This window comes from Xenopus tropicalis, chromosome 4 (genome assembly GCF_000004195.4).
Source record: "Xenopus tropicalis strain Nigerian chromosome 4, UCB_Xtro_10.0, whole genome shotgun sequence".
NCBI lineage: Eukaryota > Metazoa > Chordata > Amphibia > Anura > Pipidae > Xenopus > Xenopus tropicalis.
Genome location: NC_030680.2, coordinates 37,807,079 through 37,832,550, shown reverse-complemented (window position 1 = coordinate 37,832,550; position 25,472 = coordinate 37,807,079). Strand labels below are relative to the sequence as shown.

At 39.4% G+C, this 25,472-nt stretch overlaps 1 protein-coding gene across 7 annotated transcripts in view; it reads left to right on the top strand.

Annotated features, from left to right (window-relative positions):
- mus81 (MUS81 structure-specific endonuclease subunit) overlaps positions 1-25,472 on the top strand; it is a 58,207-nt gene that overhangs the window by 13,060 nt on the left and 19,675 nt on the right. For 3 of the 7 annotated variants that reach the window (NM_001011004.1, XM_031900045.1, XM_018093027.2), the window contains exons 2-5: positions 10,981-11,164; positions 21,290-21,419; positions 23,477-23,619; positions 24,492-24,590. In NM_001011004.1, the coding sequence (NP_001011004.1) occupies positions 11,030-11,164; positions 21,290-21,419; positions 23,477-23,619; positions 24,492-24,590 (507 nt within the window). In that variant the 5' untranslated portion in view covers positions 10,981-11,029. Of the gene's footprint in view, positions 1-6,208; positions 6,281-10,980; positions 11,165-13,681; positions 13,774-16,102; positions 16,198-18,589; positions 18,734-21,289; positions 21,420-23,476; positions 23,620-24,491; positions 24,591-25,472 lie in introns of those variants that run through there. The other 4 variants (XM_031900044.1, XM_012960970.2, XM_012960969.3 and 1 more) reach the window with 4 other exon arrangements.

The window sequence follows — 25,472 nt, the reverse complement described above, 5'->3', positions numbered from 1 at the left end:
TTTCCTCTCTCTAGGCCAAAGACATTTGCCTGCTGCATTGTAAGTCTATACAATCTGCATTTTACAGGATGGCCCTGTACATATTTATAGGCAAAAGCTACAGTGAGCACAAAAAATGAATAACCATGCATGCACTGAATGTGAATAAAGGGACCTAAAATGCCCTAGCCATTGAAAGACTTTAGGTGGGAGTACCGTAATACAGAATTCATTATATCGCTATTTTTGTCTTTGTGCAGCAAGTATTTTTGAATTTTGTACTCCAATTATTATGCCAATTATTATTATGCCAAAAATGAGGGGCATAAAATTATGGCCTAGACACTGCTGCTAAAACAGTATGTGCTTTCAAATGGGCCAAGGGTTTTGTACATCTTATACATACTTTCAGCATTAAGCAAAGTGCAGGGCTCCTTCCTGCTTTAATATCATACTGCTTCTTTTACAACAATGGGTTGCTGTCACCTAATTTTAAATTTGTGGAACTCTATGAATTTGAGTATTTTTTAATTAAAAGGGATTATGTAATTAATGTTATTTAACATTTGGCTGCAAATAATGATTTCTTATGTTGTACATGTTCAGTTTTTTCTTTATTTTTCATTACAGAAATAAATGTCCTTAGTAAGTCCTTTTCCAGGATGTGAGGGTAAGACTAGGAAATAACTTGCTGCATTTTACCTGACTCACATTTCCTGTCAGACAAAAGAAGTGAAAGAGTCAGTTGCTTGTGTTTCCTAATCCTCCTGATTATCTTCAGGCACTCTCTAAAAGCTCTGCTGCATATGGAGACTTGTCTTAAAGAACACTGGTATTGGCGACACATGTGAATATTATATTGTAAGTTTGTTCTAGGGCCATATTCCGTTCAGCCAGAAGATGTCTGTGTTACTCAATTCTTCATAATACGGGCAGATTTATCTAAATGTGAGATCAGCTCCCCCACAAAAATCATTACTATTGGATTTTAGAAGTGTATTTATCAAATAGTGAACTATAACTTTCAACCTTTTATAAATACTTTTGATAAATCCCATAGGAATGAATAGAAAGTGGGTGAATTTTTCTGTGGGGAGCTTAAATGTCACATTTTTATAAATCTACCCCCTAAGTCTTAGGCAGTATATGCCACCCTTATATATTGGAACCAGGAATAATACCCCCCCCCCCTTTATTTACCCTAAAGGTGGCCATACACGTGGCGATCTGACGATGTTTCGTGCGAAACATCGTCAGATGTGCCACACACCATTCAGGGCTGAATCGGCAGGTAAGGAGGTAGAAAAAATAGGATTTCTACCTCCTTCTGCCGATTCAGCTCTGAAAGGAGATTTTGATCAGGTGCCTTCTATGGCGCCTGATCAAAATTTTCCAACTGGTCCGATCGGCGAGTCGGCCGATATCAGCATCAGACATACCATACACGCACCGAATATCGTACGAAACGAGGTTTTGTACGATATTATCGGTGCGTGTATGGCCACCTTTACAAAAAGTCTCAGATGTAGAAAACAATACCCTGCTAGGAAGACTGGCCTATCATTAATTATTAAGGGTTCCAATGGAAGAGGACAAATTACTGCAAAGAATACAACTGGAGGAAAAAGTTATCTCATTATATTGAGATGTTGGGCATAAATGAGACTTAACTGGCATACTGCCAGACTTTGTAAATGTATTTTGTATAAGCAATTAAATATAATTTTCTATTTTAGGAGCTAAAGTATCTTAGGATCTTGCAGTTTTGACTGGCATACATTTTCTTGAATCCGCGCTAGAATTTTGCCCTGCATTCTGTTTCGCCAGCATTATGCATAGAATTTTCCAAATAGCGGATTTTTCCATAGTTTGGATCACCATACCTTAGGGGGGTGATTTATCAACGGTCGCGTTAGATTTTTTTTCGCGATTCAAGTTTTTTTGTGCTCAGAGAACTCAAACTCGAATTATAGTTTGAAAGCTCATGGTATTTATAAAGTGCAAAAACCCTGAAAACTCAAATGTAAAACTTCACCATCTAAAAAGCTTGCAAGTTTCTATAGAAGTCAATAGGAGTTTTCCAAGCAAGGTAAAGCCATATTTGCAAAGTTGAATGTTTTGAGTTTTTAGAGCTCATAAACTCAAAAAAGTAGAGATATTCGCACAAGTTTTCCTTATTAATAAATAAGCAAGCATTCGATATGCCAGTTTATTGATTTTAGGAAAACAAACTCAAATTCACAAAGTCAAAAATTGATAAATAAACCCATAAATTTTCTAAAAATCATCTAAACTTTAACTGAACCAATTGATTTTCCACCAATCTGGATTTATGCAGCTTAGTTACCATCAAGTACAAGGTTCTGTTTTATTAATGCAGGGAAAAAGAAAAAATACTCTATTAAAGATGGCTGCTGTATTTATATATAACAAAGAGAATATAATGACACATATAAATATGTGATGATAATAATGTAATGGGTGGAGATTGGATTTGGGAGGAGTGAGAAGATGAGGAGGGAGCAGAATAGAAGAGGACTGATATACTAATACCTTGTAGGAGCTACTTCACGCTTGCCCAAGCTGTGGAATGCTGGCCTCCTGCCAGTAGTACAAATTATCTAATGAATGAACTAGGCTCTTCTGCTGCTGCTCTTAGGGCTGTGACAGACGAGGAGATTAGTCGCCATGCAACAAATCTCCCTTGTAGTGGGTGACTAATAGCATACGCAGCGCCGAAATTGCCGAAATTTCCTCTCAAGACAACTTCAGTGATTTTGGCAAATTGCCGCGCTGCATATGCCATCCCAGCGGCGATTTACATTCTAGCCCTTACTTGTAGTAAGCCAATGGTGCTGATTTTTATCTTATCTTTTATCTAAACCTTTTTCTTGACTAGAATGATGAGGTAGATAGATGAGGTAGATAAAAGAGGTCACAGCCTGCCCATAGTGATAATTTGGCATTCCAATCCCTAATGTGATAGCCTATTTTCTATGTATTTACTGGATTTTTTACAGTATATGACAGATTATTTTTTTATTCTAGTAAGACTTTAATCATAATGTGGTTGCTCAGTTAATTTAGCCCTCCAGCATATAGTTGCATAGTTATATAGTTGGGTTGAAAAAAGAACAAAGTTTATCAAGATTAACCCTTCCATGCCAACCCCAGTGCATATATAGATTTACCAACCCATCTGTATGCTCACATACATAAACTATAGATACCAATATCTATACTTAGATTTTATCACAATAGCCTTGGATACTGTGCTTGTTCAAGAACTCATCCAGGCCCCTCTTAAAGGCATGAACAGAATCTGCCATTACAACATCACCCATCACGGCACACCCCAAACTCACTGCCTTCACCTTGAAAAAAAACCCACACTGCATAAAATTGAAGTTCTGTCCTGTGTCTAAAACTGGTGACCTCTGGAGCACTAATCGTTTTGATGGGAACAAAGAACGCCCCCATCTGCCTATAATCCCCTCTAATGTACTTGTACAGAGTAATAATGTCCCCTCGCAAGCGCCTTTTTTCCGGACAAAGCAACCTATAACTGTGACAGTCTAACCTCATAGCTTAAATCTTCTGTCCCCCTTACCAGTTTTGTTGAATGTCTGCACTCTCTCCAGCTCATTAATATTTTTCCTAAGGACTGGAGCCCAAAATGGCACTGCAGGGACATATAAAGTAGCAAAATTATGTTTTCATCCCTTGACTTAATACCCTTTTTTATACAAGACAGCATTTTATTTGCTTTAGTAGCCACAGAATGACACTACTTGAAATTAGATAACTTGCAATCTACCAAACCCCCCGGATCCATCTCAATTAAGGATCCCCCAACACACTGTCATTTAGTGTATAACTCACATTTATATTATTTCTATTAAAGTGTATAACTTTGCACTTTTCAACATTGAACCTCATTTTTCATTTTGCTGCCCAGTTTTCTGCAAAGTGGCAGCCTTCTCCATGGTGAACTTCAAAAATCCCTAAACACTCACAGTTCCTTTGTGGCACTATATGAAGGTAATGACTGCAGTTCACATCATAGTCTGGAAAACTTTAATGACAATCAAAAATATTTTTATGAAAACAGCTAACAGCTAAATGAGATCTCTCTCCCGATATGCCGACCTATGGTGGGAGATATTGGGCTAATTTGAACGTTTGGCTCCTAGGGCTAAACGATTAAATTACAAAGATGGGACTACAGATGTTGGAACGAGGGCCACATCAGCGAACCGATGTGGTCCTCGATCTTCGGTCATATTTCAGTTGGGTAGGCCCTTCAGAGGGACCCATTCACTGCCAGATAAGTTGCCAAATTGGTCTGAAGGTCCTGAATTGGCAGCTTAAATGCCCGTGTATGGCCACTCTATGTTATGAGGTAGGTAAGAGTTTTCCAGCTGGAGGGTCACAGCTAGACATGGACTTTTGAAAGACTGTTTATGGCTGACAGGATAAGTAAGCCTTTTATTTTAAAATCCCCATAAATGACTCTAACCAGCCCCCAGAATAACATATATTTGTCCCTGCTTGCAGATTTATTGTGTATTGCTATCAGAAGCAGATGAACTGCAGCTCTTTCACTGACTTTTTTGTCTTGCATAAAGCTCCGCACCCTTTTGCTTTCTGAGAGACCTCAAAGAGGTGCCTACTGGGCATACTCACTGCCTCTGCTCCAATTAAAACAATCAGGTATACTTAGTAGACACCTTTTTGAGGTGATCATAGTGGGATAGAGAAGGAGTGCTCTGAAAGTAAAGGGGCAGAGCTTCATGCTAGACAAGGAAGTCTGTAAAAAAGCTGTATTTGAACTGGCTGTAATGGAGAAATAAAATAAATCTGGATGCAGGGAGAAAGGTATGTTATTCTGGGGGCTGTACAAAGTAATTTAAAAAAGGGTTTACCTATTCTGGAAGGGTTTCAATAATTTCTTTGTTAAACATGATTTAATTGTAGTCTGGCTTCCAGCCATATGGTTTCCATCCAATACATGCAAAATAGTTAGACAGCACTAGGTGTTTCAATTCTGTATCAAATGTTAGTATGGTAATATGGAATAAACTTAAAATTGGAACGCTAGATCATTGTCTCTCTAATGAAATTAGGGTTGTTACCTTTTTTTTAACAACAAAATACTGACCTTCCTATATTTTTATCTTTCTTCACTATTAATAATATTGGCATCAAGCCGAGGCTGGTAGAATTTGCTGATTTCTGTTTGCAGCTTGCTGTGCTGAGCATGAGTGGTACTAAATTCATTTATGTTTTATGTATGCCTATGTTGCACTGACAAAAAATACCCTAATTCATATGAATTTAAAAAAAGTTTGCAAATAAAAGTAATTCCCTGAAGCAAAAATAATCTAGGCTAATGTACTGAACTTTAGCTTTATGAAAAAAAAAGATAATTTGAAATAGGAATGGTGAAAAATGGAGTTAATAGAAACTAGAAACAAAAAAAAAAACTGTTTACTTTCAGGGTTGGGAGGACAAAAGATTAGAAGTGTTTAGCACCTATCAAGAAATGCTTCATATATCTTAATGTTGGAGCAGTTAAGCATTCTTCACAGCAAACCAATGCCTTATTACAAACACACACATTGTAGCAAAATATTACATGTATATATATATATTTAAAAAAAAACAATCTTTTAAATTGTAACCTATGTATTATGTCTTTCTGTCACTTGCCTGTATTATGAAGACTGGCACACATAATACATTGCATCCTGTGGAGAATCAAACAACAATGAAAGTTAACCTCGCTGGGGGCTGGCAATTTCTTAAGGGTACTTTGCAAGGGACAGCAGCAGCACCATATTTCTCCCCAGCTCAAAGGTGTTTCTTTCAAGAGCTTTGGCTCTTTACACCCTAACACATGAATGTGCCTAGCCCAGGTCTGCACAAGGTGCCCCTGGGACCTTAAGAAACATGGCGGCACCACATTCCTCAGAAAAGTACCCCCTAGGGTGGCTTAGAAACTGCCTCCCACAGAGAAGTACATTTTCCTTTGCCTGGGTATGCAAATAAGGAAAGCCAGACAAGACTCCTTGACTGCGGGGACAATTGGCCACTCGCCGATCACCAGCCCTGGCTGTGAATGTTTCTGCCCACTCCACTGGCCAAATTGCCTGCAAAGAGACTTGAAAACTATTTCTACAGCTTCAACTTTTCCAACCACTGTTCAGATAAATTGGGGGGGAAATTTTCTTTAACTGAACCATTTTTTTGAACTTTGAAATCATCACTCAACTGCCATTGCTAGAAGTATTGAAACAAGGTATGCTGTGTTTTCTTGACATTCTAAACAGAGAATATGATGATTTGCAGAATACAATGTGCAGGCTATGACTCACTGGTGGTGCACCACTGTAATGGGACATATTAGCGTAAAGGAAGGTGTGTCCAGAATAGTTGGGACTTGTGGCTTTCTGAATAAGGGACTTTCCATTATTTGGAACTCTATACCTTAAAGGGGTAGTTAACTTTTTAGTATTTTCTAAAACGCCCAATTCTTAGCAACTTTTCAAATGATCTTCATGTTATATTTTGTATAGTTTTGGAACTAATTGCCTTCATCTGCGGATTCTTTCCTGCTTTTAAATAGGGGTCACTGACCCCAGCAGCTAAAAGCCAGTTGTTCTGCGAAGATACAATTTTATTGCTATTTTTAGTTTTTATTCTTTATCTTTCTATTCAGACCTCTTCTATTGATAGTCCACTCTCTCATTCATAAATAAATAATTCAAAAAGTACAAATAATAAACAATGAAGACCAATTGCAAATAGTCTTAGAATATCACACTCTAATTCATACTAAGGATGAAGACTAATTTAAGGTGAACAACCCCTTTAAGTCATTAATAAAAATTTTAACATTAAATAAACCCCATAGGATTATTTTTCCAGCTTTATAGATTTATGCAACTTAGTTAGGGTCAAATACAAGGTATATGTACTGTCTTTTTATTACTGAAATCCCCTGGTTTTTAAAGATCTCTAAAATAAGGAATCCCATTCCTGTATTTAAAATTACACTTTTAATATACATACTTAAGTGCAAAGCCCAGTCATAGAAGAACCCAACTTGGCAAGTTGATTCTTAGAACTATGTCACCAAAATGGTTAATCCATAACTGCAAAGTTAACTTGCAATTTTTTTAATGATTTGTCTTTAAAATGGTAAGTGAAGGTACTTCTGTAAATAGAGGAATAGGAAGCTGCTATGCAGGATATCCTCAGTGGTGCTGGGGACACTGGTGGGCTACAGGAAAGGGCAACCCATTTCCAGGCTCACAATCAGGATGTCTTTATTGTACTGCAGCACTGTAAATTCAGTAGGTGTAATACACAATACAGGGAGGTCTGTGTCACGAGGACTGTAAGTACATTGATCACCAGCCTATTTATATCCTGGGTGTCGTCTTAGACGCTAATCAGCTTCCTGCTTTTCTGTCAGCATCAATATGCAGGTCACTGAAAATGTGTTTGGTTTTAAAAAGGAATAAAATCAGTAAAATGATGTATATTGATGTATCAGCAGTGTCAAATACATGCTTTAAAGCATATGGATATTGAGAAATGATCTCCATCTATTTAATCACCAATCTGGTGTTTGATACAGGATGCTGGCAGATAAACTTTAATCTTTATCGAATACCCCACCAAAGAATATATGGGTGTTAGGGCGACTAACCTCCCCGCAATGCCATTCCACCGGCTAGAATGTAAATCGCTGGTGGGATGGCATACGCGTTGCTGCAATTTGCCGAAGTCTCCGAGACTCTTGAGAGGCTCGACTAATCTCCCCATGTGTCACAATCGTTAGGGATCCCAAAATGCACAATTTATCTTCTAAGTTTCTACTCACTGACTGGTAGGGTAAATGTTTTTGGTATGGTCATCAGCCAGAAAATACAGGCCCATACTGTGGGTTCTGGCAAATGCCAGAGGGGCTGCTGTAAGATTTCATTGACTGGGGGGCTGTTTGGGCCTCTGTTTATGTGAAATTCCAGGGCCTATTTTGAATTTTGTCCTTTACACTGGGGAAATTCAGAGTAGCAGGTTCACAGCACCCTTGGTTATGTGCCCTTGCACAGCACTGGAACACACAGACTGGAATCCCTACTATAAAATGATGGAAACAGAGGGGGTCATTTACCATTACCAGAAGCACAACAGCAAGAAAAGGAGTGCGGAGGCCTGCAACAATTTAAAAAGATTAGGATGCAGTGTGCAAAGTACAAAAATATGGTGGACTGCACCTGTTATTTGCACTTTGCACACTGCCTTCCTAGCAAGTAAATAAATCAGACTAAATTTTATTGACTTCTTGCCTTAAATGGAATTGTTGGGAGATGGTGTTACCCAGGCATTTATTGTATGGAATATGCAGTATGACACAGGCCTATATTAAAATAAACTGGCAGTTTCTAAGCAGTGTGCATCGTGGGCACACACCACATTTCATCATGAATGGTGGTTATTATGAATCATGTGTGGTTTATTTTTTTTTCTAGTTAGCTTTTCACTGAACCTTATCTAGTGGTTTATGATGGAACAGCAGAATCCACAGAAATAAAGCAATTAACACTTGCTGTATTACTCTCAGTTTAGATAATTTGTGAACAATGTGATTATTTGGTCTGCTGAATTAATTATAGGATCACAGCCCTATTTGACTTATGAACACCCCATCCATATGCATAGATGTAAGTCATCAGACTATATTTTTTTCGAGCAGTCAGTACAATTGTTGGCCTCACACAGAACAATGGATGACCAAATAAGTTAAAAACAAGTGATTCTACCAACTACTGTTTCAAGTCTATGAGCAAAGGAACACTTGTTAAGTATCACTTGTAAGTATATACAGGCATGAGATCTATTTTCTAGAACAGTACTGTCCAACTGGCAGCCCACAGGCCGCATCCAGCCTGAGGTCCCCCCTGTGTGCCCCCCCCCCATCTATCTGGCTGCTGTGACTGCTTACCTTTGTGTAAGCTTTAATGATATTAGTACTGAAATTAACTGTCCCCTGCATTATTTACACACCTGTTAGAATCTGCATTGTTCACATCTTTAAAGGACATGAAAATCCCACACACAAAAATGAATCATTGAACAGCCTCTTTGAAATCTTTCAATACCTGCCACACTGGTTGCCCAGAGGTTAATAGTAAGGCTGCAACATCTCCTTAATCATGTAGATTTCCTTCTCCTCCCATAACCCACTTGTGCCCCCCACCCCTCGGGAATTTGCTTTGATTCTGGGCTTGCCAGACATGCTCAGTTGTTCTAAGCTCAGATTACTAAACACGCCCCCCAGTCTAGAAGCCAGTGAAGAGATGGCATTGCTGATTCCCATAGAAACTGACAGCTCTAGCTGTTTGCTTCAATTTTCATCTCCTAACTTTCTCTCCTGAGCTCAGCTCAAACAAAGCAGAACTTTTATCAGAGACAGTTGTGCCTGTGTGAGCCTGTATTCTTGATGAAATGTATGCTGAATAAGGGTCTGTGGTGTGTATGCTGTTTGCAGATTTATATGTATCTGATTATGTATCAGAGGAAAAATGGCCACTGGGTGAAAGCTGCTATTTGCTTTAGGAAAATGTAATGGTGCTGGCAAATGGAGGGGGATATATGCAGTGCACATGATGCCATTTGGGTGTGGGAGACTTGTCCAACTGATATACATTGTAGGTAAATGCAGGCTTTATATGTCCATTAAGGTCCTGCATTGTTCTGTACCTGCAATACCCTATATTGTTCACCTGGTCACACCTCAGACAGATTGTAGGAACAGTGCTGGCATTGTGTCACTGTATTTACTCTACAGAATTGTTCATCTTGGAGTGGTCATGATTAGTTACTTACATTGCCTTTGTGGTCCATACACTTACTGCCCTGCTGTATCGTGCTTGTGTGTGCCATACTTTGCCTACCTGCGTGTGCCTGCATTATGCTGCCTGTGTGTGTCATACTCTGCCTGCCCTATGCTGTCCGTGTGCCATACTCTGCCTGCCCTACCCTGCCTGTGTGTGCCATACTCTGCCTGCCCTACCCTGCCTGTGTGTGCCATACTCTGCCTGCCCTACCCTGCCTGTGTGTGCCATACTCTGCCTGCCCTACCCTGCCTGTGTGTGCCATACTCTGCCTGCCCTATGCGGCTTGTGTCTGCCATACTTTGCCTGTTAGGGGGTCCCTAAGGTGTGTAATTATGTGCTGAGCTTGCTGTGCTATCCACAGGGAAGGAGGCATATGGCTTAATATGACTAAATATACTACTTTCACATACTGTATGAATGATGGGATATATCTGCAGTGAGCACCAAGCATTTGGGTTTTTACTGTGCTAACACCTTTAATATGGGTATGATCTTTAAAAGCTCTTGCTATGACATGGTTGTGGTTTGAATTGGGTGCAGTTTAAAAAAGGGGAGTGGGGTTTCCTAGATAGAGTTCTTTCCACAACATGCAACAGCATGCCTTTAAGGGATTCTAAAAGGATTTCTTTTCTTTTTTTGTGCAGTTATAAAACTAGTACCTGGTATCCTGAGGCATTTTTTCCAAATCTTCACATTTTTAGGGCTCCTGGGTCACCTGTACAAGCAGTTTAGGAAATCTGCTGCATATTCCCGCCCTGACTTGTTAGCGTCACTTGGCCGCTGTATCCTTACATTCTCTTTGAAAACATAGTTCTATCTCATGGATATAACATTCAGCTGAATTTTCTGAATTCTGCCGGTATTACCCAAAGGCTTAAAAAAGTTTTGTTAACATGAAGTACAGTACAACGTATTGTCTTATTACTACAGAGAAAAAGTAAATCCATCAAGATTGCTTTAATATGAAACTATGGGAAAGGAGATTGCACATTTCACGCAGCTCTCTGGATAACAGGGTCCCATGGTTTCTAAATGTTTACAAAGTATTTGTTGATTATTTTCATGTATACAAATGTTATCAATTGTTTTTCAGAGTACGGAATGATGAATATTTAATAAACAAACGCTGAAACGGACTAAAAATGCCAGGAGAGATCACTTATGGTCGTAAAAGACCACTGCCTGCCTGCCCTAACCCCCTTTTTCTGAAGTGGTTGACCGAATGGAGGGACAGCGCAGCTGAAAAAAACCTGAAGACTCAGTTTGTTTATCAGAAGGTGAGCTGGGGCAATTGCACATCTACACCAAGAGATTCTCTCGCTTTGCCAGCATAGCTATAAAAACAGGCAGCAGCTCAGTTCTAAAATCGATGGTCCTTGCACATCGACTGCAGGAATGAGAGCGAGGTGCCTGCTTACAGCTGATGTTAGCTCTAAGCCTCGCATTACCCAATAATCAATACATGTGTGCAATATCAGAAGTAAGCTGGCACTCAGCAATGCAGTCATTCACCACAACATGCCATTTGGTTTGCTGTTTGTTTTTTGCTGCCATCGTATAATGTTAATTTATGACAGTTTAAGATTGGTTTATGGTTGCTGGTATTTAAATTCTTTTTATTAAATACACCAGATTCAGAAACATTTACTTAAAGGGGTCGTTCAGCTTTTAGGTTGTAATAGAATGTCCTATTGGTATAGCAATTTTTCAACTGGTCTTTATTTTCCATAGTTTTTGAAATATTTATCTGCCTTTCAAATCAGGGTCACTGACCCCAGCAGCCAAAAAATTACTGCATTGTGTAGCTACAATTTATGTATGTATGTATGTATATCTTTATACAGCGCTGTACAGTAGAATACATTTATACAAAACAGGGGGTTATTAAGATAATGGATAAATCCAAAGTACAACAATAAATACAAATAAATACAAGGTACAGTTGCAATAAGAGTCAGAAACACAAGATGATGGAGGTTCCTGCCCCGTAGAGCTTACAATCTATACTATGTATTACTTATTTGTCAGTCTTTCATTCACACTGCTGCCTGGTTGCTATGGTAAGTTGGAACCTGGCAACCAAATAGTTGCTGAAATTTTAAATTAGAGAGCTGCTGCAGATTGTCTCAGACTATTACTGTCTTCATCAATAAAATACCCCCTTAAAATTTGTAATATCATAATAAAAGGAATAATTTGGCATTAGGTGGTGTAAAAAAATCTATAATTGGTATAAGTTTTTATTCAAATATATAAAAAAAAATACACATGTAAGCAGAGATTATACATCTTTTACATCGGTCCCTGCCGATGAGCTTAGAGCTTTCATTCTAAGGTCCCACATAATAGGTCACACATAGCTGAGTCAATTTTACCAGGAGACAGCTCATTTGTGAGTGAGGTATTCAATGATTTTCTAATGTAATTAAACAATTTAATTATTGTTAAGTCAAATGACACTTTTGTAAGTCCCCAGAACACTACTTACAATACATAATGCCGCCCTTTATAATGTATCTTTTTAGTTTGTCTCCTATATTTTCTTGCAGCATGATATGACATTTTGCACGAGTGCCACTTATCATTTTATCGATACGTAGTAACAGTTTACAACATGGCCATCTCAACGTAAGGGCATAGTCCACCACCAGTGCTCTAATGTGTCATCAACTTCATATAAATGCATTTGTTATTGATATACACACAGCATGGTATTAACCTTATGGCAGGGAGACCTGTGGTGGTTTTGCAGGCCTAAAGTTATTGACACTCATTTGAGTGCAGGCAGAGGTGCAGTCAGGTTGGGATTATGTAAATAATAGTGTGAAAAAAACATTTGCAATAAATAGTTGACTGTAGGACTGATTTACTAACATAGGCAGTAAATTACTCCACAGCACTGACCTAGCAGCACACGTAATACATAATTGCCTTTGACCACACCCTGCTTCTTTGCAGAAATGCTTTTAAAACTGCCCATGTGAACTTGCTGTATGTTTGGTAAAAACATTTGTTTGACTTTTTGAATTTAAAAAAGAAAAATATTTTTGTGAAAGGTGGGGAAATATGACATCTCAATTCATTTTAGTTATTTTGAGCTAACTCAACTTTTGTAAATTCTTCCTCCAATGTCATGAGGGCAATAATGATCCAGTCATGGGCCTTTTAAGCTTAAACTACTCACAATTTAATAGTAAAATAACATAAGCTTTCAAAGAGGCACAGAGTAGATCATTATCAACCTTAGGCTAATGCCACACATAACGTATGGCGCATATTTTCGGCAAGCTGAAAAACGCTTGGCGAAAATACGCTCCTACCTGTGCCTGCACCCGAATGAATTGAATAAGCTTGGGTGCAGGCACATGTAGCCAATAGTCGCCTAAAAACGCTGGAAAATGCAAAGTCTTGTGTTTTTATGCGGATATCTGCTACATGTGCCGGCACCAGAGCGTATTCAATTCATTTGGGTGCAAGTACAGGTATGGGGAGTTTCAAGCGTATGGAGCATATTCTCTGCAAGCGTTTTCCGGCTTGCCGAAAATATGCGCCATACGCTTCATGTGGCATTAGCCTTATGACCTGAATCATATGCATGCAAATTTGGGGCCAGTCTTAAGCTTCTTACCCAGGAGCATTTCATCATGTATTCCACCACAAGGAAATGGATGAGTTAAGGCAGCCAATGCTTTGCTATATGTTTGCCACTCAGAACCGCCTAACACAGGTGCAATGCAATTTGTTGAACAGGCAGAGAGGAGCTTTTTTAATTGACTAAAACCTTAAAAGAAAAAAAAAAAAAAACAGCTGTTCTTAAAGGTATATGGAGCTTGAGTAACTTTCTCTGCATGCTGCATTGTGTTATCTCTGCTGGACATGAGCTACTGTAAGTTATACCAATATGGGTATAGTGGGTAAAGTTCTGAATGGCATACCTATACGCTTAGAAACCAGTACAATGAATCTCTGATTTGCCATTCTGCAAGGGGTACACATTTTCTGGAAATAGCTACATGAAAAGATTGCCATTTGTTTCCATAAGGAGCAGTCCACAGAGATTTGATCCCTTTAATATTAGACACATAAATTCCACGTATTTCATGGTTGATCATTTAAATGCATGCTAAATGGCTTCACACAGACTAGTTCATTTGCTTTCATATTAACTGCCAAATGCAGTTATGTACATGCACATGTTCTGCCTTAAAATGCCAGATCTAGTAACAAACATAATAATCATAAAGGTTAATCATTTGTTCCCCAGAATTTACCTACTTCAATAAATGTATGTTTTATAATCATAAATAAAAAGCTATTATGTTACTCTGCCCCTTTAAAGGCGTTGTTCACCCTTAAGCTTTAACTTTGAGTATAATATGGAAGGGCCTATTCTAAACAACATTTCAACTGGCCTCCATTTGTTATTTTTTTTAGTTTTAAAATTATTTGCTTCTGCCTCTTTTCAGTTTTTCATTGGGGGGGGGGATTACTGACCCTGGCAGGCAAAGAGCTATTTCTATGTGAGGCTACAATTTTATCATTATTGCTACTTTTTAAGCATATCTTTCCTTCAGTCCTACTCTTATTTAGCTATCCAGTCTTGCATTCAAACTATTGCTTGGTTGCTATGGTAAATTGGACCGTGGCAACCAGATAATTGCTAAAAAAAAAACAACTGGAGAGGTGGTTAAACCTGCACTACTGTGGCCTAAAAATCTCCCAATATAACCACCCCTTTCAATGACATTTGAATCTCAACAAGTAAATCACATTACTGGGGACAATTTGAGTAACTGAGTAATGTGATTTACTTCCAGTTTAATAACTGGAAAATGCCTTCTTTTACATTTCCCCATGATGAAGCTTAATTTCCACAAATAATGTGTTTAACTTGCACTGACTGAAATGATAAAGAAGAGGATGGTACTTTCAGTATACTCCCCTTATCAACAGGAGCTCAGTGAATATGGCATGTACTGAACATACGTTTTGCCTATTGTTTTCATTCAATCTATGGTTTCTGTTATTTCTGGCACTAAACAAAAATATAAAGCCAGTTGCACTATAGCACTTCCTGGTTGCACAGTACTTAAGGGAAGCTGAAAATACTAATGACCAGTGCACTGAGAATCCTCTGATAATGAGCTGCTTAAGGCTGATGGCACACAGAGCGAGTTAGTCGCCCGCAATAGATCTCTGCCAAAGTGACTCCTATTGTAGCATGTGGAAAGGCATTTCGGAGCAGTTATTTGCCCGTGGTAGCAGAGATCTATTGCAGGTGGCTAACTTACTCTGTGTGGGCCATCAGCCTAAGGGAGGGGTTTATTTGTTCAAAGGTATGTAAGATAGGGAAGTCTGAACAAATTGCCCTGTTCTTTCAATTTTGTGGTTTTTAATGGCAAAAAATAGGTTGATATTGAGTTTTTAATTAAAACAATATAGTGTAATTTCAACAAAAGTCCAATAAATTGTCTTTATTTTTAGCAAAGATGTTTTTAGGTGTATAGTGTCCATGTAAGCGCACTGTTTGGAGTGCTGGGAGGCACATATTAGGGTACAGACCACCGTTGTTTACTAGATATCTTTATATGCGCATTCATTCGGAATGGGATTTGCATTCTGTTCCATGTTGGTAAAGGCATTTACAATTTTTGCATAAAGAAGACAGCTTAGATGAGCTTTTATTTTTCCAGTTTCAGTATACAGCAAATTCATAGTTTCCCCTAAGCATTGCACAATCCAAGGCATCACTAAACATACCATGAGGGAGTTACTTTGCAAGACTCTACATGCCAGGACTGGATCATTACCTGCTTGATGACTTTTAGACAGATGATGCCTCTTTGGAATTGAGGGATATGAAATTTAGCCATAGGCTAATGCTGTTATTTTTAACCAGTCATTCTGAACATACCATGAAATCTGTTATGCAGAAAGTTTCGAATTTCAAAAAGGATATTTCCCATAGACTTTGTAATAATAAAAACAATGTACCTGATCCCAGCTTAGATATAATTAATCCTTATTGGAAGCAAAACAATCCTACTGGGTTTATTTAATTTTATGTTTATGGAAAGACCCCTTATATGGAAAACCCCAGGTACCGAGCATTTTGGATAACAGATGTAGCAGGGTGGGGCAGGCGTGAGAATATAAATAAGCAGGTGGCTGTTGGGGCATTTTGCATCACAGTAACATTGCAGGCGGTGTGTAGGCCATGGGCAGCCACCACTCGCTAAAGGTGTGCTAAGCCAAACCAAACCCACCCATGCACGGTTTTCAAGCTGGCATGAACATCACTATTGTACAGGTATGGTATCCGTTATCCGGAAACCCATTATCCAGAAAGTTCCGAATTACGGAAGGACCGTCTCCCATAGACAACACTGTATGCAAATAATTCTAATTGTTGAAAATGATTTCCTTTTTCTCTGTAATTATAGAACAGTACCTTGTACTTGATCCCAATTAAGATATCATTAATCCTTATTGGAGGCAAAACAATCCTATTGGGTTTATTCAATATTTAAATGATTTTTTTTAGCAGACTTTAGGTAGGAGATCCAAATAACGGAAAGATCCCTTATCCAGAAAACCCCAGGTCCCGAGCATTCTGGATAACAGGTCCCATACCTGTATAAAACTGGACTTCAGCCCCAGGCCCATTTAGAGAAACTGCTCACTTTAGAATGTCCATAGAACACGTTTCAGACAGGAAGCCACCACTTTAGGCTTGTGGAACAGAATCACAGTAAGACATGAAATGTGAGACTGGGTGATGAGCAGATTCCACATTATAAAGGCACATAATCTTAACATCTACAAGTGGTTTTGTGTATATATATATATATATATGTTTGTGATGTTATATATATATATATATAATTACTGTATAATATATACTCTAATACAGGTATAGGACCTGTTATCCAGAATGTTCGGGTCCTGGGGTTTCCTCAATAAGAGGTCTTTCCATAATTTGGATCTCCATACCTCGTCTACTGAAAAATCATTTTAACAATAATAAAACCCAGTAGGAAATGTTTTGCTTCTGGTAAGGACTAATTGTATAATAGTTCAAGTACAAACTACTGTTTTATTAATACAGAGAAAAGCGAAATAATTAGCTTATAATGGAGTCTATGGGAGATGGCCTTTCTGTAATTCAGAACCTTCTGGATAATGGATTTCCAGATAAACATTTCACTCCATTATTACACAAGTTTCTTACTTAAAACCCCACTCCTGTGTATGTTGTTCATGTATAAGCTTTAGGTTGGGCAATCACAACAGTGGCTGCTGGGAGGCTGGGATCAGTATGTGTACACTGAATCAGGGGCATGGGTGATCCATAAATGATTTTTCAGCAGTGCATAATACCTAGTTGTGCCTCATTTAGACTACAGAATAACCTGCAGCTACATCAGATCTTTTAGTGTGTTAAAGGGGTTGTTCACCTTATAATTAACTTTCAGTATGATGTAGAGTGTTAGTGTGCAAGTGTTAGATGACACAACCTTTAATGGGTTGCCTTTCATTATGAAATGCAGTCTCTTCCTCTCCCTACATATTACCACTTGTTCCTAGTGACTTCATCTCTTCTCTGACATAGATTGTGAAACTGGTTTCTGTCCCATGGTTTTGGCAGAACTCCTCATGCTACCTGGTGTCTAATGTTGCCTTTAACTTTTAGTATGATGTAGAGAGTGATGTAGAGAGCCTTCATTTTTTATTTGTGTTGTTTTCATTATTTACCTTTTTTAATGTGGCAACTCTCCTGTTTGGAATTTCAGCAACTATCTGGATGCTATGGTTCAAATTACTTTTGCAACAAGGTAGTAATTAGAATTAGAGACTGGAATATTAATAGGAGAGGGACTGAATAGAGAGGGAAGTAATAAAATGTAGCAGAAACAATGACATTGTAGCCTCACAGAGCAATAGTTTTTTGGCTGCTGACCCCCATTTTAAAGCTGAAAGAGGAAGAAGAAGGAAAATATTTCAAAAACTATATAAAAAAAAATAAAATGTTGCCTAGCATAAAAGTTAGCTTAAAGGTGAACAACCCCTTTAACTCCATTTGTTGCACCATCTATAGCACTAAGTGATAACTGACATGTTCCCGGTATTTTACTTGTTTAAGGTGCCCTTTTTCTATTGCTGTAATGTTGGATTTAGAGTCAGAGAAAAGACCCAAAAGACTGGATCCCTGTATACATTGGATATTTAGCTTTTAGAGACTTTACCCTGTCCCTAGATCGGATGTCAGGCTTGCAGTTCATCAACCACAGAACCTGTTGCGGCATGGTGCTGCTCGGAATGCTTGTTTGCTGCGATGGTGTCCTGGGTTTGATTCCAGCTGAGGCACTATCTGGATTAAATTAGTTTGTTCTAACAGTCTGTGTAGGTGTCTTCACACCTCTCAAATAACAGAGAGGTAAGGACACAATGGCATCTGATTATACTGATCCATGTATTAGTATACATGGTAGGAACCTTGGAAGGTAAGCTCCACTGGGGCAGATACTGATAAATATCTGTAAAGTGAGCTAATGAAGATTTTGTTCCCAGTCTGATTCCTCTCATGTTGTGTTTGGACAGTTGTTTGAATGTATAAGCTTTGTCTCTCATCCTTACACAATATCCTGTTTCATAACTCCATTTCCTCTATCTGATGGTAGTTTTTTTTTTTTTTTTTAAAGCTTCTCCCAAGTACTTCATGACCGTTGCTGCTCTAATAGATATGATCACAGCCAGGATATTATCAGCCAGCAAGTTTATTGTCTATACTGGGGATACTAGTACCAACAAAGAATGAAAAACATTCATTTGAATTGATTTACCAGGTCTGCTGCATAATAACAATGGTCAAAACTCCAAAAACAGAAGTCCATTTACCCTATATCTACCCCTTTTTCTGCCCATATCATGGCTTCACCTCTCCCTCACTGCTTTTTGTTCTTAAATTGCCCACTTTTCTGCTGGCTGATAGGAAATTAGTAAATAAACCAATACTGCTTAGTAATGATCCTGTGTGAGGTTTTTCCCTGAGCTGAGATATGCAAAGACAGCTTTGTCTACAGATGCAAATATATACAGGTATATACTGTATCTTAATAAATGTGTGCCATAATAATAACTACTAGCTGAGGTTCCCAGCGCTCCTTAAAATAATAAAAATAAATGTTCTCTGCTTTGCACAACTTAGCACCCTAAACAATTCTCTAAGGGGCACATTCATTAAAGTACGAACTCAAATAACGAAATCCAATAATTTCTGATGATTGCAAAAGTCACGAAAATTCAGTTCACTTGAATACGAAGATTTCATACTTACGTTCCGAAAGTTCTGAAATTTTCGTATTGAAGTGATAGTTTACGATTCGCGACCCGAATGTCACGAAATTATCGTATCCGTATGATCGTAAACGGCGGGAAAACCTTTCTGACTTTGAACCTTCAGTGCAAGATTTTGGAAGCCTCCCATAGGACTCAATGGCACTCTGCAGCTCCAACCTGGCCCAAGGAAAGTCTCCCATAGGGCTCAATGGCACTCTGCAGCTCCAACCTGGCCCAAGGAAAGTCTCCCATAGGGCTCAATGGCACTCTGTAGCTCCAACCCGGCCCAAGGAAAGTCTCCCATAGGGCTCAATGGCACTCTGCAGCTCCAACCTGGCCCAAGGAAAGTCTCCCATAGGGCTCAATGGCACTCTGTAGCTCCAACCCGGCCCAAGGAAAGTCTCCCATAGGGCTCAATGGCACTCTGCAGCTCCAACCTGGCCCAAGGAAAGTCTCCCATAGGACTCAATGGCACTCTGCAGCTCCAACCTGGCCCAAGGAAAGTCTCCCATAGGGCTCAATGGCACTCTGCAGCTCCAACCCGGCCCAAGGAAAGTCTCCCATAGGACTCAATGGCACTCTGCAGCTCCAACCTGGCCCAAGGAAAGTCTCCCATAGGGCTCAATGGCACTCTGCAGCTCCAACCTGGCCCAAGGAAAGTCTCCCATAGGGCTCAATGGCACTCTGCAGCTCCAACCTGGCCCAAGGAAAGTCTCCCATAGGGCTCAATGGCACTCTGCAGCTCCAACCTGGCCCAAGGAAAGTCTCCCATAGGGCTCAATGGCACTCTGCAGCTCCAACCTGGCCCAAGGAAAGTCTCCCATAGGGCTCAATGGCACTCTGCAGCTCCAACCTGGCCCAAGAAAAGTCTCCCATAGGGCTCAATGGCACTCTGCAGCTCCAACCTGGCCCAAGGAAAGCCTCCCATAGGGCTCAATGGCACTCTGCAGCTCCAACCTGGCCCAAGGAAAGTCTCCCATAGGGCTCAATGGCACTCTGCGGCTCCAACCTGGCCCAAGGAAAGTCTCCCATAGGGCTCAATGGCACTCTGCAGCTCCAAACTGGCCCAAGGAAAGCCTCCCATAGGGCTCAATGGCACTCTGCAGCTCCAACCTGGCCCAAGGAAAGTCTCCCATAGGGCTCAATGGCACTCTGCAGCTCCAACCCGGCCCAAGGAAAGTCTCCCATAGGGCTCAATGGCACTCTGCAGCTCCAACCCGGCCCAAGGAAAGTCTCCCATAGGGCTCAATGGCACTCTGCAGCTCCAACCTGGCCCAAGGAAAGTCTCCCATAGGGCTCAATGGCACTCTGCAGCTCCAACCTGGCCCAAGGAAAGCCTCCCATAGGACTCAATGGCACTCTGCAGCTCCAACCTGGCCCAAGGAAAGTCTCCCATAGGACTCAATGGCACTCTGCAGCTCCAAACTGGCCCAAGGAAAGTTACGATAACGAAGCTTGAATAAATCCAAAACTTTCATACTCGTTGCGACAAATACGATTTTGTCGCACAAATTGTCGCAAATTAACGAAAATATTGTAGAAAATACGCAAAAAAAAAATACAAATTTTTTGTACTTTAATGAATGTGCCCCTAAGTATAATTTTGCTTCATTGCATCGTATTTTACTATGGAATGGTGTAATCTTATTGGTCACATGGGTGACCAGTTGGTGAAATAAATGCATACAATAGGGTAGGAGCAAATCATGTACCTAGGGGGTTTTAAAAGGTCCTGAGCTTAACTCTGCCTTACATTTTTATGGGATAAATTAAAATGATGATGTCTTACAGTGAAGTCTGTGGAGCCTTTAAGCAGACTGGAGGCCATAAAATCCCTTGGAGGACCACATTTGACCTGTGGGCCTCCAGGTAGATACCCCTGCCCTATAATATGCTGAAATCTGATTGGTCAGATAGATTGACCAGCCATTATAAGAACAAAACGTAGTTGTTGACCTCCTCCTGGCTTCAGTCATACAAAGGCATAAAGAACAAAGTCACAAACTTAAAAATGATAAATGGAATGTAACATTATGTTTCACTCGTACTTCTTCTATCTCCAGGCAATCAGCTCCCTAAAGAAGTATCCACTTCCACTAAACAGTGGAAAAGAGGCCAAAATTCTTCAAAACTTTGGTGATAGCATCTGTAAGATGTTAGATGACAGACTTGAAAAACATTATGCAGAGTGTGGTGAGTATATGGTTGTCTTAAATGCATCATCTTGTGATTGGGCTGTTAGTAGGGGTGGGTAACCTGTGGCTTGCCATGTGATGCTGAACTGCAAGTCTCACAACAGCCAACAACATTTGGATCCTGGGAGTTCTAGTTCGACATCAGTTAGAGAGCCACAGGTTTGAGTTCGATTGCTAAAGGAGTCCTGGAGCCCACCCTGGAGAGCCTCAAGTTGACCATACCTGTGGTATATACTGAAAACATCTGGTAATTTATACACATTATATCTGTTATTATTTTTCTAAAGAACTATTTTTCATTAAGAACCCTCTAGTGCAGGTGGCGCAGGCCAAAAACTCTCCCTGTCCTACCCTGCATCTTGTCTTTACTCAGTCACAATGCACTGAGATGGCGCCTACACACCAATATAACAACTAAAAAATACATTTGTTGGTTCAAGAATAACATTTTAAATGGTAGAGTGAATTATTTGCTATGTAAACGGTGTAATTTACAAATGAAGAGTACACCATAAAAATCATGACAGAATCCCTTTAACAACATTATGATGTATCAGTTTAGACATTCTTCACAGTTTTGTCTCTGAACGGGGCCCATCCTCCCCTTCTTAATTTCAGCCCCGTTTTTTTACTGGTATACCTTGGAATGTAACAGAGGGGGCTATACTGCATATATTACATGTCCAAGCATGTGGAAATGCAAAAGTCACCTTCTTTGGGAAAATCGCTAGAATTTTTCTTACTTTTTTTTTTTTTACCTTTCCTCCCACATGGGGCTTAAGAGTATCGTGAATATCAAGCCATAGCTCCAGCAAATCTGAGAGGAAGCAGTAGTTCATAACCGGACACAATCTCTTCCTTCTAGAAATACTTCACTTTTGACTTGGGTAACAGGATGCTGTGGTTCATTTAGGAGACATGTGGTTTGCAATTCACATATTAAAACCAGTTGATTTCTAAATCACTGCATATTTTCTAGGGCACTGCCAGGCCTAAAACCCAGGGCACATGTCATTTGCCCAGTTATCTAAATCTCAATACCACCTCAAAATAAAAGTTTTATTCTCTTTTAAAACATATCTGGCGACTTGTGGGATTTACATTGACTTTGTAGCCAGTGCGCAGAATGTAGTTCTGCTCCCTGGATAACTGATATAATACAGGCTGGTTCTACATGGCTGTAGGTACTGGGGCCTTGGTCTTTTGAGGAACTGGAAACACGTCTTTGTTACTTTTGCTTTATAGTATTTAATAGATAACTTATCACCACCTTGTGGTAAATCTAAGGTAAAACAATTGTGCATTGTTCTTATAATGTAGTGACACAAGCTCACTATTTATCAGCAGTATTCTAAAACAAACTGCAATTGAATTTTTTTGTGATTTTTTTTTTAAGGGTTTTTTTTTGTCAAGGTTTTATTCCAGCTGCTTTCTGGTTGCTAGGGCCTAGTTACTTTAGCATCCAGGCAAGTTTGGACATTAGAATGGAGGTTCAGAAGGAAAGAGTGTAAAAAGAAAAATAAGCAAATAAAATTGATAAACTGAACTGGGATCCCAGGGTCAGTGGACCTGATGACAAATGACATTTTCAGATGCAGGCAGGAAATTGTCAGTCTAGAAATGCTAATAAATACAAAATAAATAAATAAACTCCACAGGCCAGTTCAGTAGTTGCACTGAATAAGTCCATCTGTAACATATTTATTGAAAAGTGAACAAACACATTATAATTAAAAAAAAAAAAAGTAAATTTTTTATTGCACCATTGCTTTGGTTGCCCAAACCAGATCCTTTTCTGATTGTCTAACCAAAATACTGGTTCAACACAAAATGAACTTTATTGTATATGCATAATGCACACTTTCAAGTGTAATATACAGTCACACAAATATTAATTGTATCCGATATTGATCAGAATCAAATAACATTGGTCATTACACTTGCAAGTGTGTACATTGTTCTGATATTAAGTATTCCTAAAGATTCCAGTATGAAACCAGTGGGAGATACAGCCATATGTATAATATAAATACTACTCTTAATACTTCTTGCCAGGTCCCAATATACCTATTCACACTGTTCCAAGTTCCAGCTCAACACTGCGTAAGGCACAAAGGCAACCGAAAGCACCATCACCCTTATCTATTCCACATGCACTGGAACCTCCTGAGCAAGAAAGCCAAGATCTGTCTCCTTCGGTGAGTTTGTGATACACATCTGAAATTTTAGCCAATGGGAGAGACTGTTTACAACCATTTTCAACGTGAAGGCAATGAATAAGCCATATGCTATAACATGTTATTCCTGGCACTGCACAAGAATATCAAGCCAGTTTCACTTTAGCACTTCATGTCCCCCAGCTCAACAGAGGAGCTGATGCCAGTTGCACTTTCTTTCACAGAACTTTTGAGGAGCTGATAAAACTATTTACCGGTTCACCAGCTCACTGAGAAGCCCCTGATAATGAGCTGCTCAAAGGCTGCTACTTAGAGAAGGAAGGGGTTTGTTGTTCCAAGGTAAATAGGGAGCTCTGAACAAATTGCCCTGTTTATAAAAGAATTAAGGGGGTAAGTTAGGTTTAGTGAAAGTAGCTCAACTCTGAACTTAGTGCTTTATAATAGCAAAAAAATATTTTTAGAAAAATTAAAAATATAGCCAGAAAGAATTTCAACACAGGTTCTATTTATAGCACTATCATTTTTACATATGTGTTTTTAGGTGTACACTGCCCCTTTAAGGGAGCTGTAAAAACCATAACATACTATTTGTTTATAGTTTCAATGTGTCACAAGGTTGTTGTACATACCTGAGTGTACACAGCCATATGATAATAAAGATATTACCACTCAAATTTTCTTATCATATATCTGTTCTATGGCATCAATTCTCCTTCTCTAAACAAGTGCCTCTACTGTCTTTTTGAAGCAGCCAGCTACATATAGGTGCAATATGCTTAACAGTACAGAGGACCAGCCAAGACTGGGTAGTGCATGGGGTTTTTTGTTAATAAAGTGCAATTCCAAAAATGTAAACAAGTGTTATTTACTGTATTTTATTTTTGACATGGTAGAAAAAGAAGAAAACTGGTGGCAAAAAACAGCGTGAATATGTTCCCCAGAGACGGTCAGGGGGCTATGCTGTTTTGCTAACCCTCTATAGAGACACTAAGGTGAGTCATGAATCACGCTCTTTGTTAAACACAAAACACTAACATTAGCAGAGATGAAACAGAATTGATGTAATTTCTGCACTGAGGTGATGCAGTAAGTGATTACAGTCACACAACAGGGCAACACAAGGCTCTTGGTTTTGACACAGGCTTTTGAAATAAAAAACAAAGTAGGGTGTCACATACTAACAGGCAAAGCCTTGGCCTTAGTTCAGTGCAGTATGAGTGGCACATTAACAAAAATATTATGGTATAGCAACCAGACTCAGACTGGCAATCTGTGGTTTCTGGCAAATGCCAGAGGGGCTGCTGTAAGATGCCATAGACCAGCGGTTCTCAACCTGTGGGTCGGGACCCCTTTGGGGGTCGAACAACCCTTTCACGGGGGGCGCCTAAGACCATCGGAAAACACATATTTCTGATGGTCTTAGGAATAATTTTATGGTTGGGGGTCACCACAACATGAGGAACTGTATTAAAGGGCCACGGCATTAGGAAGGTTGAGAACAACTGCCATAGACAGTCACTATTTATTGGGCTGGTGGAGGGCTGTTTGGGCCTCTGTGTCCTCGAAATGCCAGGGCCTGTTCTGAATCCAGTCTGGACTTGACAGCAGCATTTTCCTAATGAAAAAGCCGGCCACAATGCACACTCTGTTCCGTGTGTTGTTGTTTGTGAGATATTGCAGAGATTTAGCCATTAGCTGAGCCCAGAATACAGCCTGTAAATTTCTACAAACATACACATTATGGACTAGAAAGCTTATGGGTGTCAAGTATGGGATGGTTTTAAAATATTTTTAAACCTCACTGCACAACCCAGGGTTGCCCCATGTATATTAGCACAATATTTTTCTTAGTTACCGTTGCCTCAAAAGGGTCA